This window comes from Protopterus annectens, chromosome 12.part0, assembly GCF_019279795.1.
Source record: "Protopterus annectens isolate FY-2018-M chromosome 12.part0, PAN1.0, whole genome shotgun sequence".
Lineage (NCBI taxonomy): Eukaryota > Metazoa > Chordata > Ceratodontiformes > Protopteridae > Protopterus > Protopterus annectens.
In genome coordinates, this window is record NC_056746.1 from 229,575,968 (window position 1) to 229,597,194 (window position 21,227).

At 38.2% G+C, this 21,227-nt stretch overlaps 1 protein-coding gene across 1 annotated transcript in view; it reads right to left on the reverse strand.

Annotated features, from left to right (window-relative positions):
• Nucleotides 1-21,227, reverse strand: part of TELO2 (telomere maintenance 2) — a 1,490,787-nt gene that overhangs the window by 1,128,896 nt on the left and 340,664 nt on the right. Inside the window, exon 8 of the mRNA XM_044089295.1 lies at nucleotides 16,154-16,295. Within this exon, the coding sequence (XP_043945230.1) occupies nucleotides 16,154-16,295 (142 nt within the window). The remainder of the gene's footprint in view (nucleotides 1-16,153; nucleotides 16,296-21,227) is intronic.

The following is a 21,227-nucleotide window of genomic DNA, read 5'->3' on the forward strand; positions in this document are numbered from 1 at the left end:
TGACAAGTCACGATGCTTCGCTAGGGACGGCTTGCACCTGTCACCCCTGGGCTTTCGGATATTGGCAAAGGCTCTTGATACCCCCATAGTGCCTTTTTTAGGCAAGGCTCAAAAGACAAACCCACCTCCATAGGTATCACAAGGGATAAGAAACTAAGAGTAATGCTACTCAACGCCAGAAGTCTAAACCTCAAGATGCATGCACTCGAAACTCTCCTTAGCATGGAGAACATGGATATCTGCGCAGTAACAGAAACCTGGTTCAAGGCTCCCGAGAGCACCCCAGCACTACCAGGTTATACCTCATACCATGCTTTTCGGTTTCAAAACTTGGACCGAACCACAAAAGGAGGGTGAGTATCAATATTCGTCAAACATACCCACACCTCCAGGTTGGTGGCACAGCACGAAGCATCAGAGACTATCCATGTGCAACTAACAGTGGGTAAAACTGCCTTCCAGTTTATAGCCTGCTACAGACCACCCTCCCAAACCCAGGAACCCCACTCTGCCTTCCTGAGAACACTGGAAAATATGAAGGTCTCTCCAAACACCATTATATTGGGCGACTTCAACTACCCAAACATAGACTGGGAGCATTACTCTAGCTCCAACACCCTAGCCCAAAGGTTCCTAGAATTTACAAACTCAAATGCTATGGAACAACTTGTTACCACTCCCACAAGAGGGGAAAACATACTGGACCTGATCATCACCAACATGAGGGCTCTATGCTCCAGACCAGAAGTGTATCTCTCACTGGTAAGAACATACCATAAACTAATCTCACTGGATATTCACATCCCGACACCACCCCCTGCCCAGAAAACCACAGTGAAAAACTTCTCTAAAGCAAATTTCACACTGCACAAAACCGAGGTGGAATCCTTCAAAGCCCCCGGGCCTGTGGAAAATACGGCCCAGACTGCAGAATCCTTTATAAACGCATTCTATGAACACCTTCAGGAATGCATGGATCATGCAATCCCAATTAAAACCAAGACCCAATCCTCCAAAGGCAGGCGTCCTGTCTGGTGGACCCCAGCCATAAACAAACTATACAACAGAAGGAGGAAGCTACTAAATGATAGAGCAAAATCCCAAAAAGGGAAGGCATCTCTGATCAGTATTAGCAAAAACTACGGGCACTCATAAAATCGTCTAAGCCCAGCTTCAAGAGAAAAATTGCACAGGACACTACGGATAATCACAAGACTTTCTTTAGTTATGTTAGGAACCTGGGTGGGAATTCCCAGATATGCTCAGAATTAGTCCAAAATGACAAAAAATACACCGAACCCACAGACATTGCCAACATCCTAGCTGATAGGTTCAGCGCAAACTTCTCCCCCCCCCACCAAAAGGGCAAATATCTATCCCAGCATACTGTTGCCCCCCTGACATCTCAGATGCTCAGGTAAGAGCCGCCCTCTCCAAAGCAAAAAACACAGCATCAATGGGACCAAATGGTGTCCTGGGCTGCGTCCTACATGAACTCCAAAAAGAGCTAAACCCAAACATAAAACTACTGTTCAATTTCAGCCTTACTACAGGATATGTACCCAAAGAGTGGCGTACAGCAACAGTGGACCCTCTCCACAAAGGTGGTGCCTCAACGGATCCTGGAAACTATCGCCCCATAAGCCTGACTAGCTTGGTCTGCAAAGCTATGGAAAGGATCATTATGGACCTCATAAATAAAGATATTGGGGACCTACAGACACTGGATCCTACCCAGTTTGGCTTTGTTAAGGGCAGATCCTGCCTTTTAAACCTGGTTGATTTCTTTGAAACAGTCACCAAGGCCATTGACGAGGGGAAGGTGGTCCACACAGCCTACCTGGACCTCGCAAAAGCCTTCGATACAATACCCCACTCGGGCATTATAGATAAGCTCACCAGCTTAAATATAAACCCTATGTCACTAGATGGGTTGCAAACTGGGTCAAGGACAGAACCCACATGTTTAGAATTGCTAAAGCCATGTCAGACTCCAAACCAGTTACAAGTGACATCCCACAAGGCTCAGTCCTGGGACCTCTCTTGTTCGGTATATATTTCTCGGAGGTACAGGCCAACACAGAAGGACTGTGGCTGACCAAGTTCGCAGATGACTGCAAACTAGGCGCCATAATTGACTCTCCAGCCGACACAAGCATCCTACAAAAGGGCCTCATAGAAACAGACAACTGGTGTCAGAGCCATGGCCTCAAGCTAAACGCCAAAAAGTGTATAGTCATCCCCTTTGGCAAAAACACAGTGCCCACAAATTACCATATAGGTGGTAATCCATTAAGTACAGAAGAAGTAATTAGGGACCTGGGGACCCACGTTGATAGCAATCTCTCATTTGAAAACCACGTGGCCAAAGTGGTTAGGAAAACATTTTATATAGCCCACCTAATCATGAAGGGATTCACATCTAGATCAGGGGAGGTCATCGTGCCTCTTTACAAATCCCTCATCAGGCCCATAATTGAGTACAATGCCCCATTTGGGATGTACCTTACCAGACACCTGCAGCAACTGGAAAGACCCCAAAAGTACCTCACCAAGAGGAACAAAGGGCTCAAATAGATGCCATATGCTGCCCGGTTAAAGAAACTCCAGCTCTACTCAGTGGCATACCGCCTGCTCAGAGGCGATCTGTGCCTGACGTATAACGCCATGTTCAACCCGGAATTAATGGACATGCTGCACCTCAGAAAATCCAAATCCCACTGAGCTATGCGCTCGAGAGACTTGAACCTCAGCACTGAAATAAATAGGACATGCTGGAGGGACAGATTCATAACCCAGAGGCTCCCTTCACTCTGGAATAAAATCCCAGTCCAGGTTAGGCAGAGTCCCTCATTGACTCTCTTCAAGAGGAATCTTGATGAGTGGATGGGAGATCATAAGTTTACCCCGGGTATCACTTCTGTGTCACTGTTAGACAGAGGCACAGTATACTAACCTCGAAAAAGGGCATAGCAAAATTCATTTAAAATGGGTGGCGAAAGCCAAACACACTCTGGCTAGGCTTATAAATGCCCTAGGGCAGTTAGCCTAGTATGAACCTATGAACAGTGATGTATCACTAATTCAAAAAGAAATAAATGACACAGAAAACGATACACAGGACGCTTGCCATTTATCTCACAACAACATGGGGATTCTTCTTCGCCTTTACATGAACATATTTTCCCAATCATAATCATAAAAAGTGGTGGTATAGAAAGTCCATTGGGTGAAGATGCAGTTAATGCTGGTGGTAGCTCTATAGTACTGATTAGATCCTTAGGGAATAAATCCATACAGACAGAGGACAACACTTGTGAAATAGTAATAAAGGGCACTTCAGCTACCACTGTTTTGTGAAATTGACAGCTGCTTAAACCACAGGAAAAAATGTATCTGACTGCATGGCAAGAGGTCTACATGTCAAAATACGAATAAATATCAATCAACAAAGCAATCATCAACTGCTGAATAATAAAAATGAAGGAGTGAAACAAGTTTTGCTGAATCTCTAAGGTACTTTTTTTTCTGCAAAGGGGCAAGTCCACTTGCACCTCCCCCCAGCATGAACTTAAATATACCTACTCCAAGACTGAGCAACAACTGAAAAAAAAAGAAAAATCTAATTTTGGCAAAACTTGCTTCATTCCTTTTCATTTGACTGTTGATTAAATGATAGGAACCACAAAATATTACCACCAGAGTGATCTTTTTTTCAGTCCTATGTCATTTAATATGGTCTTTCTGACCCTATCATCTACATCTAAATTCTGAATCTTAAAGGACAGTGATTACTGCAACACATGTGCTGTACTAGACAACATTTCTGACACGGAATACCTAAACAGATATTTGAGGAACACTGAAAACTGGATAACCTGAATGGGTCTAAGGTTTAATGTGAGTAAAAGTAAAGTTGCTATGCGTGGTGTATTTTGAAATATAGGTATCCAGATCGGTCATCACCATCTTGAAGTGGGAGACTGCATCAAGGACCTTGCTATCATCATTGCACCTGGTCTGACTATGAAACAACAAGCTGTTGGAACAAAGCCAAGAGCTATACTAACTAATGTGTAATCCAGAGATTTGGACATGGTAATAAAAATTGCTTATTTCAACTGTATGACCTCTAATTACAATATAACTTCTTTTTTTGCCTCATAAACCTTGCTGCCATTGGCATCTTAGAATCAATTCAGAACAGATGGACTAAAGGGTAAACAGTATGACTGATCTTTCTTAGTCATACAGATTAAAACAACTAAATTTATACAGAACCCTCTATAGGTTATTGGGAAGAAAACTTGTGTGTGGCCAAGTGAGCCATTAATAAATGTAGATTTTAGGAAATATATCAGTTTAACCGTTAAAGCACCATACACCAAGGCTAGTGCTAGATGGCCATTATTGACAATACAACTGAACACTGCAAGTCAAGGAGACATGTATTTAATGCAAACTTTACCCAGATAATGGAACATGCCACTTCTCAGGATCAGGAAATCAAAAAATATGGATACTTTTAAAGCTTAACTGGACAAGTACATGGGAAACAGGAAATACGTACATGGCATTCAGAAGTCTGCACTTTTAATGGCCTGACTGGCCTATGTAGTCAAAATAATTTTATTTATTTTTCTTTTTCTTCTTCTTATTATTATAATTATTTATTATCAGAAAAGTCTGACTGGGTTGGTTGACATTTTTTTTTTTAAATATAATGAAATAATGTGTACACGACAACGTAACTTTATTTGTGAATGAAAGTAACTCACCCGTCTATCTTTGCACTACTAAAGTGCATTTGTGTGAATTAAGCTGTAATACCTGTGGTTACTGTTTAAGTGAAATAGATCTCAACTGTCCCTGAATTGACAGAATGCTTCCAAGTTTGCATTTTATTTTTAGTATGTTCCTTGTCAAATTTGTGGTTTCTGGCAAATCAGTTTGAACTGCAATTACTAAATAATAACAAACCTACAAGTGTCAGACTTAATATGCATCTGTGTAAAGCAAGTATAAAGAGAGTTTGAACAATTTACTGTTAACATTTTTTATTACAATCACATATTTATTTGAGGTGTGCACAATCAAATGGCTGTAACTAATGGATACTGACACTAGTGGACTATAATTTGAACAGTCTTAAATCTGGAAAATAACTTCAAAAGAATATGGGTCAAAGAAAAATAAATGCCTGTGTGTGTATGTGTTGGGGGCTGGGGGACATGGCTTGAAAACTGCCCAAGGTACACTTAATCTGGCACTGGTAAAGAGTAACTAGAAAACTGGATAAATCAATTGAGATTTTTCAGCATGATTTGGGCTCCAGAGTACATAATACTACAAAAATGATAGCAAAAGTGAAAATGCATCATACAATAACAAACATGCATATCAGTTAATGCATACATAAATGGGTAGTAAAAAACAATACTCACAACTTTTCAAGCAATGCAGAATATTTAAAGTATTTACAACAGGAAGTTCTCTTAACAGACCGTTTTTTTCAGGAATAGCAAGTAGCATAATTTTTGGATTAGTTATTAATCTACTGTCAGTTAGCCAATTACAAAGATTAGTAAAATTCCCTGTGATGCGTGCTAAAGCCCAGAAAAGATTTTACTTGTCAATAAAACTAACAGATCATCTGCATACACAGTCATGTTTATATGGCAGACGTCATATGGTAAACCATTTATAAATAATAAGAACAGTAATGGGCCAAGATGTGATCCCTGGGGTTCTCCAGCCCAATGTATACCTATACCAGACAGGATTCTTGTTGTTTTACACCTGGACAGTGCTTTTTTTTCCAGGTAAATGGATAGTATTTAGTCCAAAACTGAGTTTGTGTAGTTCGTTCGATTTACAGTTTCAGATGTTCTTGTTAAATCTACAAAGAGACCAGCAGTAAGCAAACCACTGCTCATATAGCAGTAAGTTGAGTTGGTTGTGGTATAAAGTGCAGTCACAGTGTCAAAGGCCTTATGGAAGCCATGCTGTTTTTCATTACTAACCTGCTTGCAGGAATTTTTCAAATATTTTAGTGGGTACAGATTAGGCTTAGAAATTGGATTATAGTCTTTGGAATCTTTTGGTGCACCTACTTTGTGTTGCAACTGAGAGTTTGAAGAATGATGGGATTGAGGATGTAGTAATCGATAAGTTAGAGATGTGAATCAGAGGTTTCTCAGGAGAAGATGCAGTCATTTTAGGAAGTCAGAGTGCTGTTTGTTAAATATTGACCATGAAGAGCCAAGTATAACCTTATTTGACAGTAAGCTGTTTTGAGTAGAATGCAGTGAGTACTCAGCCAGAGGACAGAGCTGTGGGGTGTGACACTTCAAAGGAAATCTCTGTCTGTGTTGTGGGTTCTTCCTCAAAGTAATAAGAGCCCGACCAGAGCAAGACAACACAGTAAGGGAAGGGTTGTACACCTTTTCAACAGTCAATTTGCCATTTTTTCTAGAGATCCTTTATAACTTCTAGAGCAAAATGAATTCCCTAAAAGAACTTCCTGCTTTTAAAAAGTGCATGTAAAACAAAACTGGCAGAACTCCTCATATAAGGTGACCTTTAAACAAGCCACCCAGCCCACAGTGTCAGGTACAATCAAAGATGCACTGGGCAACATGAAAGCATACGCTCCAAGTCCTTTCTAAAAGTCTTATCTGAGCCCACTACTTTGTGAGGCTGTATAAGGCCTGAGCCGCAAGGGATGAATGAAACTAAGACAGGTGACAAAAAGAACAGAGTTCAAAGGCACCACTCTGAGAAAAGAAAAACACTCTTACCATTTCTGTGCAGGAGTTTAAATTGCTTTTCAACATGACTGCAACCAAATAAAGTCTCTTTAAGTGCTACTCTGGGCTGAAGAGATAACAGAAGAGTCAGCCTAAGGATGCTTAGATAAAAGGCAAGGTTATTCTGAGGGAGGTTGTGAAGGCGAACTGTTATTTTTGTGCTTATATATAACATTTATACAAACCTACTTGTGTCCAAAGTGGCTACATGTGATACAGCCTCTTCAGAAAAATGTGTGCAAATGTTCTAATCCAATAGCTAACAAGATGGGCAATGCAAGTAAGCAGCTGTTGCAAGGAAAAGTGTGGAATATACAAAAATACAGTTCCACCGAAGACAGAAATCTAATTTCAGGGATCACAATGGCTTTTTTTAACACCCTTTTGAATGATCACTTATGACACAGGCAAACATACAGTTACATAAAAGAAAATAAACATAGTTACAAACATTATACATCACTTGTATTTTTATACAGTTATGATCATCAATTCAACATTGCATATATTAATCAATTCCTGTTTTCCTGTAAAGCTTACTCCTCCAAAACAGTATTCTGCATGTACTATTCCTACAATTTAATTTTTTTTATATAATTGGCTCCTAACCTTTTCTAACAATCCCAGTTCCAGTTATTTTACCTCTGTTACGATATTCACTACTTCAAATGCAGTTGGTTAAGACTTTAAATGTTCTAGCAATTCCTTTTTTTGGAACCCACCAGAATTAAACTTAACAAGGCCTTACTATGTCTACGCAATTAGCTCAAAAAATAATTTCCTTAGTTACACCCATTTGCTCACCCAATATTTCTGATACAGTACTATGTAGGTATTTTTTTTTAGTCTGGCAACTCATTACATTCCCAAAACATAAGTTCCCAGTTACCTTTTTTTCCCCATTACACCACCACCATTTGGCATCTACCTGAGGAAAAATTCTACAGAGTCTGCTTGGAGAATAAGAATACCTATGCAAACACTTCCAAGCAAAAATCCTAAATCTTCTAGAATTTGTTGCATATTTGGGAGCCAAATATATGTCCTCCCATTGTTTCCTTGTGAACTGCTATCCAATATATATTCCCTTTCTTTTCTAACCTTCTCCGATTGATTCCTATAGTTATTGTGCAACCTTTTATTTGGCCTACTAATTATCTCTTTTTTTTAGCAGCAGCTTCTATTTTAATTTCAACTACAAACTTTATCAAACTAGTCTTTCACTTAGGATTCCACAACCCCTTTCTCTTTGCCTATACTCTAATATCAATCCAGAAGGAAGGCAGTATCTAACCTGTAGTCCAAACGTCTTCCTGGCCTCTTCTCACTCTGTTATCAATTTTTAATTACTTGCTCCCAATATCTTGGTTCATTTGCCAGTTTTCGCCATTAAGTTCCAGCATTTTCTTGCCTATTCTCTGTACCCTAATCGCAATCATCCCTACTGGCAGAATTCCATTCTTGTCTTTGCTGACTTCTTATAATATTCTGTATGGAGAAATTTCCCCCCTGCTTCATCATCAACCCTTTCCACTTTGAATTATAGCTTTCTGCTTGTGTTATACATACGAGTCTTACCTATGAAGCTTTAAAAACATCCCTTGAAGGTAATCCTAAACCACATTTTTCTATTGGAAGAATCAACATATCCCACTTAACCTTTGCCCTCTTCACCTCCCAGATAAAATCCTTCAACTCTTACTGTTCACAACTTCTCCTGTGGTTGATAAAAATATGTCTAACCTGTATATATAAAACTAAAGGAACTAAACATTTTCACTGCTTGTATCTTGCTAACCAGAAACAAGAGTTCCAATTTCTCAGTCTTGTTTTATTTTCTGTTTGGTCTCTTCTCATATATCCTTAGCTGCCATAACAGAATCCTTTTTATCCCATACTCTTAAATACTTCATTTCATCATGTTCCCATAAACTGGGTATTGCTGAACCAATTCATGTGCATACATAATTTGCAGCTAGCCTATGTTTTGTCTTCATTAATTTTATATCACAAAAGGACTTGGCATGTTCCACAACACTGAAATGGCCTTTTCTGGTTTTATAAGGTACAAAATAATACCATCTGCAAATAAAGCCAACTTTTCTTGATTAACATACAAATTACACCCTTTAATTTACAAATCTTTTATTTTCCTTGTCAATGGCTGTAAATATAATACAAATAACAAAGGGAAAACAGGACATCCCTGCCTGGTTCCTTTGCTCAGACACAACTTATCAGAGTGGAACCCACCCACTTCAGTTTTTGCCTCTGATTCCTCATATAACCTCCTAATTAACCTTATTACTGTATCAGGAAATGCAAATGCTTCCATTGCCTACTCAAAATCCCAGCTTACACTGTCGAATGCTTTCTCTACAACACAACCTACCAACAAGAGAGGTAGTTTCTTACATTCTGCTTTGCTCTGTTAATGCTATCACATGTTTGCCTCCCCTCCACAAAACCACATTGACCTATATATCAATTCTGGCAACACCTTTGCCATTCTTTTACTATTACACACATATACACATTATAATCATGACTTAAAAGTGAAATGGACCTATACAAAGCACAATCTGATGGGCCTTTATAATTTTAAGGTACTAAAGCCACCACAGCTTTCTTCCACATTGTCTGTGCTTCCTCCTACTTTTAAAATACTGTTAAAGAAAACCTTCCAGATCTTTAACACTTTCTTCCCTTCTAGCTTCCAAACTTCCACAAGAATGCCCTCTATTACTAGAGACTTTCCTGCCGATTGATTATATATCACCATTTTTATCTCATCTCCTCCTGGCTTAACTGTTAATTGTTGAGACTCATCTACCACTAACCTTGGCATAACTAAGTCTTCCATAAATATTTCTATCTGTGCATTTTTTATTTGCACATTCCTCTGCTTTATACAATTTTTTATAAAATTTCCAAAATATCTCTTAACACCTCTACAGAACCTCTAGTCACTCTTCTTGTTACAGACTCCCTAAATTTAGCAACAACCTTTCAACGTTCTGTCTAAGCTGTTGTGCACAGAAGTTATCAAAAAACAGTTAACAGCGATTTTTCTAAACTCATGCATATTATCCAGATACTCCCTTATTTTCTTTTTAGAACTCTGCATTTACACCTCTTCTTGTGCTATGAGATTCCCTTATTCTGCAATATTACTTTAACCTTTGTCAGACCCTCTAAATAATTCCTGTTACTTAACTATTTCTACCTTATTTTTAAACTCCACTTTCATTTTACTCTACTCACTACCTATAACTTCAGAAGAATTTTTTGTCTTCCATAACTCTCTAATTAATTTCCACTACCCATTTCCTTAAATTCCTGTCCTTTAAATAAGTAGGCGAAAAAGTGCCAGTGTCTCAATTGTCCCTCATTACCCTGCAGTTTTATCTTAGTTGTTACTAACATATGACCCAAAATAGTTATTGGATATGTATTGAAGCCCAGGTGTTGTACCTTGGAGAATATATGTAAATTATCTCGGAGTTCCTGCTATTGAATTCACATCGCCTACCAAATATGTTCATAAATTTCTTCAGAAATGTACACCTTTTTTTATATATATATTCTCTTCCAGTTCCCCCAGATACATCCCCACTGTCGCAAATCAAATTCCATTCCCCTGATGAAATATTCCTTGATGAAATATTTCTCCAAAATGTTCTTAACTTCTGTAACAGCAGTTTTAGGTTGAATTTAAATACATGACAGATTAATTCTCCTCCCTTGCCAGTAGTCCCTGACTATCGCAAATTTACCATTACTGTCTTTGTTTTCCTCTTCTGTGACCACTGAAGCTCCTCTAACAATTAGTATAAGTACTCCATTTTTCCTTTGTCTCTGATACTGTGTTGGGTATCCCTCCTGAAATTCTTTCATTATCGAATTCACATGCTTGTTTCTTTCTAAGTGTATCTCCTGTAGCACTGCTACTCGCACTCTGCATTTAGTGTAGCCATTATGATAAGTTACAAGTCCCACCTACTATACATGACAGCTTTTTAATGTATACTTAAGCTTTTGTGTTACATACATCCACTATGTCACGTTTTACAAAACTTTTTTTAATATAAAAAAACACCCCATAACCTATTAACTTAAAACAAATATGCAATACTATGTACATCTTCAAATAATGAAGTTTAACCATGCTGAAAAAAATGTCCCAAATCAACAGCTGTACACACAGCCAAAGCCCATCCTAAAATAAAGGTCATTCATGCTAAGATGCATGTTACAGCCTGTGCTATTACTTACACTAATTGCTGTATGTTCCTGTCTTATGTTTCTTCTCCTCTCACATGTAAAAACAACTTGAATGTTTTCAGAAAACATTAACTTTTAGCCTTATGGTAAAGTGCACTAGCTATCTTCAAATAAAACTAAATTATACACTTCTTCTTTCGGCTGCTCCCGTTAGGGGTCGCCACAGCAGATCAACTGTTTCCATTTCTTCCTGTCCTCTGCATCTTGCTCTGTCACACCAACCACATGCATGTCCTCTCTCACCACATCCATAAACCTTATCTTAGGCCTCCATCTTTTCCTGTTACCTGGCAGCTTCATCCTTAGCATCTTTTTCCCAATATACTCTGCATTCCTCCTCAGCACATGTCCAAACCAACATAATCTTGCCTCTCTGGTTTTGTCTCCAAATCTTCCAACCTGGGCTGACCCTCTCATATACTTATTCCTAATCCTGTCCCTCCTCGTCACACCCAGTGCAAATCTTAACATCTTCAACTCTGCCAAGTCAAGCTCTGACTCCTGCCTTTTTGTCGATGCCACATCAAGCTCAGACTCCTGCCTTTTTGTCGATGCCACCATCTCCAACCCATATAACATAGCTGGTCTCACTACCCTCTTGTAGACCTTCTCTTTCACTCTTACTGGTACTCGTCTGTCACAAATCACTCCCGACACTCTTCTCCACCCACTCCATCCTGCCTGTATGCTCTTTTTCACCTCTCTCCCACACTCACCATTACTCTGAACTGTTGATCCCAAGTACTTAAACTCATCCACCTTCACCACCTCTACTCCCTGCATCCTCACCATTCCTCTATCCTCCCTCTCATTCACACACATATATTCTGTCTTAGTCCTGCTGACCTTCATTCCTATTATCTCTAGAGCATATCTCCACCTCTCCAGGGTCTCCTCCACCTGTTCCCTACTCTCACTACAGATCACAATATCATCTGCAAACATCATAGTCCACGTGGACTCCTGTCTGATCTTGTCTGTCAACCTGTCCATCACCATTGCAAATAAGAAAGGGCTCAGAGCTGATCCTTGATGTAATCCCACCTCCACCTTAAACGCATCCGTCACTGCCACCGCAGACCTCACCGCTGTCACACTACCCTCGTACATATCCTGTACCACTCTTACATACTTCTCTAACACTCCCGACTTCCTCATACAATACCAAAACTCCTCTCTAGGCACCCTGTCATATGCTTTCTCTAAATCCACAAAGACACAATGCAACTCCTCCTGACCTTCTCTGTACTTCTCCATCAACACTCTCAGAGCAAACATCGCATCTGTAGTGCTCTTTCCTGGTATGAAACCATACTGCTGATCACTAATCATCACCTCCCTTCTTAACCTAGCTTCCACTACTCTTTCCCATAACTTCATGCTGTGACTGATCAGTTTAATCTCTCTGTAGTTACTACAGCTCTGCACATCACCCTTATTCTTAAAAATCGGTACCAAAACACTTTCTCCATTCCTCAGGCATCCTCTCACTTTCCAAGATTTCATTAAGCAATCTAGTTAAAAACTCCACTGCCATTTCACCTAAACACCTCCATGCTTCCACAGGTATGTCATGTGGACCAACAGCCTTTCCGTTCTTCATCCTCTTCATAGCTATCCTTACTTCCTCCTTGCTAATCCATTGCACTTCATGATTCACTATCCGCACATCATCCAACCTTCTCTCCCTCTCATTCTCTTCATTCATCAACCCCTCAAAGTACACTTCCCAACTGCTCAACACACTGTCCTCGCTTGTGAGTATGTTTCCCTCATTATCCTTTATCACCCTTACCTGCTGCACATCTTTACTAGCTCAGTCCCTCTCTCTAGCCAATCGGTATAGTTCCTTTTCTCCCTCCTTAGTGTCCACCCGTTTATACAACTCTTCATACGCCTTATCCTTAGCCTTCGCCACCTCTCTGCCATACACCTCATCTGCTTATACTCTTGTCTACTTTCATCTCTTTGACAATCCCACTTCTTCACCAACCTCTTTCTCTGTATACTCTCCTGTACTTCTTCATTCCGCCACCAGGTCTCCTTGTCCTCCTCCCTCTTTCCAGATGTCACACCAAACACCTTTCTAGCCATCTCTCTTACTAGCTCTGCTGTAGTTATCCAGCTATTTGGTAACTCTTAACTGCCACCCAGTGCCTGTCTTAACTCTTCTCTGAACATCACCCCAATTACCCTTTTTCAATTTCCACCATTTGATCCTTGGTGCTGCCCTCACACTCATCCTCCTCTTCTTGATCACCAATGTTATCCTACAAACCACCATCCTATGCTGCCTAACTACACTTTCCCCTGCCACCACTTTACAGTCTCCAATCTCCTTCAGACTGGCCCTTCTACATAAGATATAATCCACCTGTGTGCATCTTCCTCCACTCTTGTATGTGACCCTATGCTCCTCCCTCTTGTTAAAATACATATTCATCACAGCCATGTCCATCCTTTTTGCAAAATCCACTACCATCTGACTTTCTGCATTCCTTTGCTTAACACCATACCTACCCCATCACTTCCTCATCCCCTCTGTTCGCTTCACCAACATGCCCATTGAAATCTGCTCCAATCACCAGTCTCTCACTCTTGGGTACAGTCATCACCACTTCATCCAACTCACTCCAAAATTTTGCTTTCTCATCCATCGCACACCCAACTTGTGGAGCATATGCACTAAACATTCATCATTACACCATCAATTTCCAGCTTCATAAACATCACTCTATCCGACACTCTTTTCACCTCCAAAACTAAACTAAATTATACACTATTCTAGCAAATGCACTGACCTATTTAGGCGCCAGGAAAAGCAATGTCTCTATTTCACTTCCAATAATTTCAAACTTTTTATTGGAATGCTTGCCCTTGTACCTTTTAATTTAATGTTTCCCTCGGTAAACAATTTCCAGACCTCTTAATTTATTGCCTTCACCTTTAGTCAGCTTGTTTCCATGGAAACAGAAGATCAAAATGTCCAGCTGCCCTCAGCTCAATATTTCTCAACTGGCACTGAACATTTACTTAAAGAAAACTATTTATTACATCGTAGCCTTTCATTTTTTTAAAACCCACTTGCATTCACAAAAAACAATTACCCTTAAAATAAACCAAGGTCATTAATCCAGACATTTACCTATCTAAAACAAACAAAAACAATTAAAAGAAAACATTTAAATTCTACATATATTATAATCAGTACACTTTTACACCCCATCCCCCCACCCCAACAGCCCAAAACTACAACATATTGACTTAAACTTGTTTTTATTCATCCTTTCTTCTATTTTCACATTGTAAGGCTTACATTTCTTAATACTAACAAAGAGAAGAAAAAAAGCACCTGTTTACTTTAGTATCTTTATCACATACAACAATCACTGAAAATTATAAAATGTTTTATACAAATACTCTTAAAAAATTTTTTGCTTACAGTTACTTCCCCCTCTCTCCTTTTTCCTTTCAGTGCCTTCTGAATATTGAGACAAAGTATAGCATATGCCTGTCAAGTCCCCTAACAAGTTTAAGAAATTAACAAAAATCCAGTCTTTCTCTGCCACTTTTTCTTGTAAAGCCAGATTTCACAAATGTGACTGATGCTTTATAGTCTCACATTTATTCACTCATTTCAGTGTTGCTGGTCGTCTTCCTGTTCATGTCCATCTCCTAACCCCAGACCTCAGTTCAAGTCCAAGGTACTCCAGATTCTTCTAGACAACTCCTATGCTTATTTTTCTCACTCTCAAGCATTTTCCTTTGGAACACTGGAAAAGGTTTCACTGGCAAAATATTTCTATGAGCCTTACCATAAAAAGAATATGAAGCAGAGTTCCCTTCTTGGACAAACTTTTGCATTTCTCCCTTAGCCTGCTGTATATCAAAAATGACTTTGATCCTCCATGAAAAAATATTATGTAGACAGCTGGATGCAACAGACTGAATCTCCCACCTGCCTCTTGACATTCCTTGACTGCTGGCATAAATCTGCTTCTCTTATGCCTGGTGTACAGTCAATAATCATTTTTCATAAATACTCTACTGTTTCCAGTTTTTAACATTTTGCCACAGTTCTGTCAGGATCAACTCTTTCTGCTGGTATGATTGCATCTTTACTAATACAGGTATTGGCTGCTTTTTCAAGACCAGGTTTGGAGCATTCACACAATATGGCCTTTCAATTAACAAATCCTAGAAAGAGCTGTGGAACAGCAGTCCAGTTACTTATTTGTGCTTTCATAAAATTAACAGTCTGCTCCTTACAGAATAAAATCTCTTTTTCTCTGCATGCTCTGTCCACTATCTCTATCATTTTTTTGAAATAGCTCGTCTTGAGCAGTCCCATACTCGGCCAGCCTTTTCTTCATTTCGACCTCTGATTTTAGCAGTTTTATCAGTTCATTTGAATAGCTGTTTAAAGTTTCTTCTATTTTTCACATCCTTTTGTTATCTGAGCTGATGCACTCCTTCACTATTTCATTTACTTTAACTATGAGCACAAATAAATTATTTTTTTCTTCTAAATTACTGGAAGCCATCTCTTCTACCAAAGATGAAGCTTGAACTGCTTTTTGCTGAACAGCTGCAGGATTCTTCCCAGACAGTATTTTCTGCTCAAATCTTCCCAGACATATTATTCTCCACAAATCTTCCCAGACAGTATTTTCTTCTCACGTACTGTGGTTGATTTCCTTTCAGGTTCTCTAAAATTTCTTCTTTGCTGGCATCTGGGCACTGTACTTACTAGCCAGTAACTGAATTTTACTCAGTCTAATAATATCACTGACTGTCATTTCTCAGTTTCTTTTTTTACACTAGGAGAGCTGAAATTAAGCTGCTGATCAGTGTGGAACCATCTTAGAAATCTCGAAGGACCACAATGAATGTTATGCAAAGTGGGGTCTAATGACATTAAAACTTGTATTAGAATCTCATTGCATATTTACTTCTCTGTACTGCTGTCTGTCCTGTTTGTATAAATTTACAAGAAAAAAATGTTTAGCATTCACAATTTAATATATATTTTATTTTACTCATGGATTAAGTATGCATACCTTGTCTATGCTCTTTTACTTCTTCATCCTTTAGGTGGGCTAAGGAGATCAAAATGGCCTTGCTGACATAAACCTGCTGTTCAACTGGAGAATGTTTCACTGCACTGCTGTTACCCCATGTTCCAAGAAGATCCTTCAAAACCTAGACGGCAACAATAATACATTTGACAATACTAAGATATTTTACTGGTTTCATTATTTACTTCAACTATGTGTAATCTATACATATCATTTCCTTTCTTTTCTATCCCATATTTTCCTATTCCTTCATCTGTTAAGTTCTTCTATGCATTCAAGTGATCTTGATACATAACCATTCTGTTACAATTCCCTCTTTTGAGGCTACAGCACCTTCAGGTTTCTACATGACTAAATGCCATGGGGTGGACAATACTGGGCTAGGGTTGTGTTCTTTTGTTACTCTCCATTATGACTGATCAAAATTACATCTGGCACAACCATTTTCAAAATGGCTGCACAGTGAGCAGCTGGTTGATTATAGCTCTTTCTGTATGAAAACTTGAAACATTCTTAAAAAGTCAGTAGGGTTATTGTTTTGATTAAAATGTAGTTAATGTCCAGTAATTAAACTACCTATGTGTCAGCAATGAAGAAGTCTTGAGGACATCAGAAAAAAATCAACCAGAAAAGGTGTAGAAAAACATTGGCTGGGAAGAACTCTGTAGCTGTACAGCAAAAAGCAGTTCAAGTTTCAGCTGTAGCCCGTGAGTTGGCTTCCAGCAGTTTAGAAGAAAAAACTAAGTCAAATGCAAGTGGAGTTCAGTGGGATGGAAGAGGAATATATACAGTAAAATGACAAAAGGCTGGGGAAAAATCATTTTTAAGTAGCTATTCGGATGAGTTGATAAAACTGCAGGAATCAGAGATCAAAATTAAGGAAAGACTAGCTAACATTAGGCTTCTCAAGAAGAACTGTTTCAACTTGTTTCCTTATCCCAAAAATCAGGGAATGTCAAGAGGCAGGTTTATCCAGCTGCCTTCAGAATATTTTTCCTGAAGAATCTAAGGATTTTTTGATGCAGATCAGGCTGAGGAGGAAATAAGTTTTATCGAACAAAGAGTGAGCGAGTAAGAAGGTGACTCTCCTCCTTATTCTTCTGGAAACAAAACTGATAGACAAACTTTGTCAGTAAAACCTTTTCCACCATTCCAAAGGTAAATGATTGAAAGACAGAAAAAAAAAATCACTCAGGAGCTGACCAGAAGAATCAAGAATTTGTTGGATTTGTAGCAGAGACTGGTGTTAGGAGATGATGGAAATGATCATGAAGACGATCAGCAACAGTGAAATTAGTGGATAAGACTATAAAGCATAAATCCTACAATATAGAGGAATAGACACATGAAACATTGCTTTTCAAGAAAAAGTGGCTCAGAAAGACTAGGATTTTGTTTATTTTGTTAAACTTGTGGCTGAACTGCACCACATATATCCACCTTAATGTCAATATGTAGATGGACACAGCAGGGGATGAAATAGCAGCTCTAAGCAAAACAGTTTTTGTTCTTAATAATATTTATATAACAATTCAGGACGCAAACTGCATGTTATATTGGAAAGCAGTTTTGTATAATGAGTGGTCGAGGTATTTTAAATGGGAGGTGGGTTAATCATACTGACTGCTGTATATGTTAAAGATATTGAAGCAAATACATCCATTTTCTTTGTTGTTACAATGAAACAAAATGAGAAAGGTTAGACAGAAGTTAAAGTTAATATAATCTTGTGATCTTGCAGTGCTGTGGGATGCAAGCATTATTTTATCACATTATATGAAGAATTAAACAATTTCCCCTGTTTTATACAGGTGAATGTCTATACGTATATCCTTAGCTAACTACAGACAGCAGTTTAAGCAAATATGCTAGAAAATCAAGAGAAACAATAAAACGTTTTTCCATCTACAAAGTTATTAGCTGCTTATTTTTCTATTAGCATCTGGTTTTAGCTATAGACAAGGAGCAACAGGTGCATGGAATAAATCATTTGAGGTCTGATCAATGTGTTCTGAGTCAAATGTACAATGGTTGTTTGGTAAATTTGCAAGTTAGTGTTTATCTTGTCTTCAGTTAGAGCAAATGCTTTTAGTTGGAGACAAGAAAGCTGCAGGTGCAAGCAATTAAACATGAAAAGTATGAACAGTGTCTGGAGTGAAATTTGTATGGTACAATATAATTACTTTTAAAGGGAAACTGGCAAGCAGTTTAGTGAAACAGAAATTAAGTTGAAACTGTGGGAGGTGAACAGTTATACAAGCAGTTGCCTCACAGCAGATTTACTAATTTACTGTACTAAATATAATGGTGCACGATGTACTTATTTAAGGGTAGCCTGTATACTTTTTTTCTTAAGGTTAAAAGTTAAAAAGTTGACTAAAAGGATGCAAGTTGATTTTCACAGCTGCGAATGGACATGAGCTAGAATACACAGCAATCTGTGTAAGTGGGGAACGCATGTTCAAACATGTGCATTAGCATGATTAGCCTTAACTTTAGAACACAGAATGCCTATGCAACTGTTCCTATTTGGAGGGGTAATCTTTTTTGAAATGCCTACATGTTGTTGTGCATCTGCTTTGAGTTAAAAGGGATTGGAAGGATTTGAACATGTATTCAGTTTTTTTAGTGTTTTCATTGAACTGAAAGGTCTCGGAAAAATATGCAATCTTATGTAAAAAAAACTCTTATGTATAATATGTGAGACTAGTAGCTTTTTATCAGAATGGTTGTCTTATCAATATTAACATGGAATGTAAATGGTCTTACAGGTATAGACAAATAGCAACATTGCAGAGGATACATTTAGACATAAATGAGAATGTGAATTTAACGAAGAACACATTTCAGGATGGACATTAGCAGAATAGTAGGAACAAAGGGGAAAAAACAAATACCGATACTGTTATAGGGACTCCAACAGTGACAGAAGAAGGGAAATACAATAATGGCAGATTTGTGATAGTAAGGGTTTTTTTTTTTTTGCAGGAGAGGATGACTACACTGGCATGTACTTATCTTCCATATAAAATTGTTATTATGAGACTTAAGAGCATTTTGGAAGCAATAATAAGCTTTCAGCATGGATTATTATTTATGGGTGGGAAACAGAACCTGGTTTACAACAGTGAGGATATATTGGAGACTCAGAAGGGGAAGATATAACAAAAGAGGATACATTTCTGAAGACATATATGGAAACATCTGGTATGGAAGATGTGACTTCATAACCAGGAACATGGCCAGAAATGACATACTATTCTCCAAGATACAATAACTGGGCTATACTGGATAGAAATTATATTTAACAGGAACATGTGTATTTATTTGAAAACTTTGATATCCATTCAATAACTACACCAGATAGTGATCTAACAAAAACTAAGACAGAGAGCCAAGATAAAGATGCAGGATGATATAAAAGTGAGGAAATGGACTGCTCTTATTTAAATGTAAAAAAATAGGAATTTAAGGAATGGGTAGCAGATATTGGGACAGACAGGAACTGCATTAAAAAGACAGCTAGTGAATGGGATTAAACAATGCAATTTAAAATCATTGACGAGCTAAGAGTGAAAAAGAGATATGGTAAAGAAGTAACAGAAAATATTTAGAGTGGGTGAAAAAAGTTGAAGTACTGCAGAAGAACAGGAATCTCTCAGAATAAGAGGAGGAGCAACCACAGTGCGCTAAAGGGAAGATAAGGAAGTACATGGATAATATGCACAAATTTAGACAGGTTACTGTTGGTTAACTATTTTTGACAACAACTCCACAGTGCAAAACCTTTTAGCATGACTCTGACACAGGAAACAAAGAGTTATAGCCAAACTTAGGGAGTCTGAAGCAATCAAAGATCCTGTTGAGGTATTAAAGAAATTTTAAGAAAATGTATATAATGCAGAGGAATGAGAAAACCAAGAAAAAGTAGAGACTAAACTACAATGTCAAGAATGGAGGAAGATTAGGCTCTACAATTATTAGCCAAGATACAAAGGCATGAGACACAAATGCTGATATATAATCAATCAATAGGGAAGTCTACAGGAACAGGTGGTATTACTTTGCAAATTAGGAAGATAAGCAGGAAAAAGAGATAACGTTAATGAAAGTTTTGTTTAAAAATATTTTAAAAAGGTGGAGTACCAACATTTTGGAAGAAAGCTACAGTGGCTGTACTTTCCAGAGATGATAAAGACCCTTTGCCCAGGGTAAACACCCACTTAATAATCTAACTTCTATCATACAACTAACTGTCCTCATAACTAACCCTGTCCCATCTACATATCTATCCCTCGCGTATCTCATACCAATCCAATAAACACCACTTTAATCTGTCCACTCTACTTATGCTCACTAACATTTTATTTTCCTGATTTCCTACTCATACGGTCATGACTAGGTTATCCTTCCTCTCCTTTTTCTTAGTAATTATGCAACTTCCTTCACCATCTGACACAGTATTATGTCTGAAAGCTATGTTAATCCCACTTAATCTATTGCTAGGGGTGTCACATTTACACATATTGTTCTCTTTATCTATGGTTATTATATTACTAGTAATCACATGTTATTATGAGCTGGTGTCTCTTCCTGAGTGTTATGCATTATCTGGAGTGGTCTACTATCACTCTGCATTGCCTCATACTCTTAGTTTTTTATGTAATTCCTCCTATCTTGCACAGAGTTTCATTTGTTTTTAATTGTTTACATTTATAATAAACTATGGAATATGGAGCGTTTCTCCTCATGCCTCCACTGAAAATGGACCTGTGTCCAGTCGGACTATTAAACTCACGGTAAAATAAACCTCTTTTTTGATGAATCATATGATCTATTTTGAGTAACGTGACTATTTCTTACACCACATGACTTTATAGGCAAAGTAATTAATGGTCCATTATACTTTTGAATTTTGTCTGAAGAAGTCTGGTAACATACCTAATGAAAGCACTTATTTTATTTGTCATTAAAGTGCCGATTGTTTTTCAGTTTCTTTGCCTTTTTTGTTGATTTATCCAGTCGGACTATCCCAATAACCAAATGTAAAATAAAA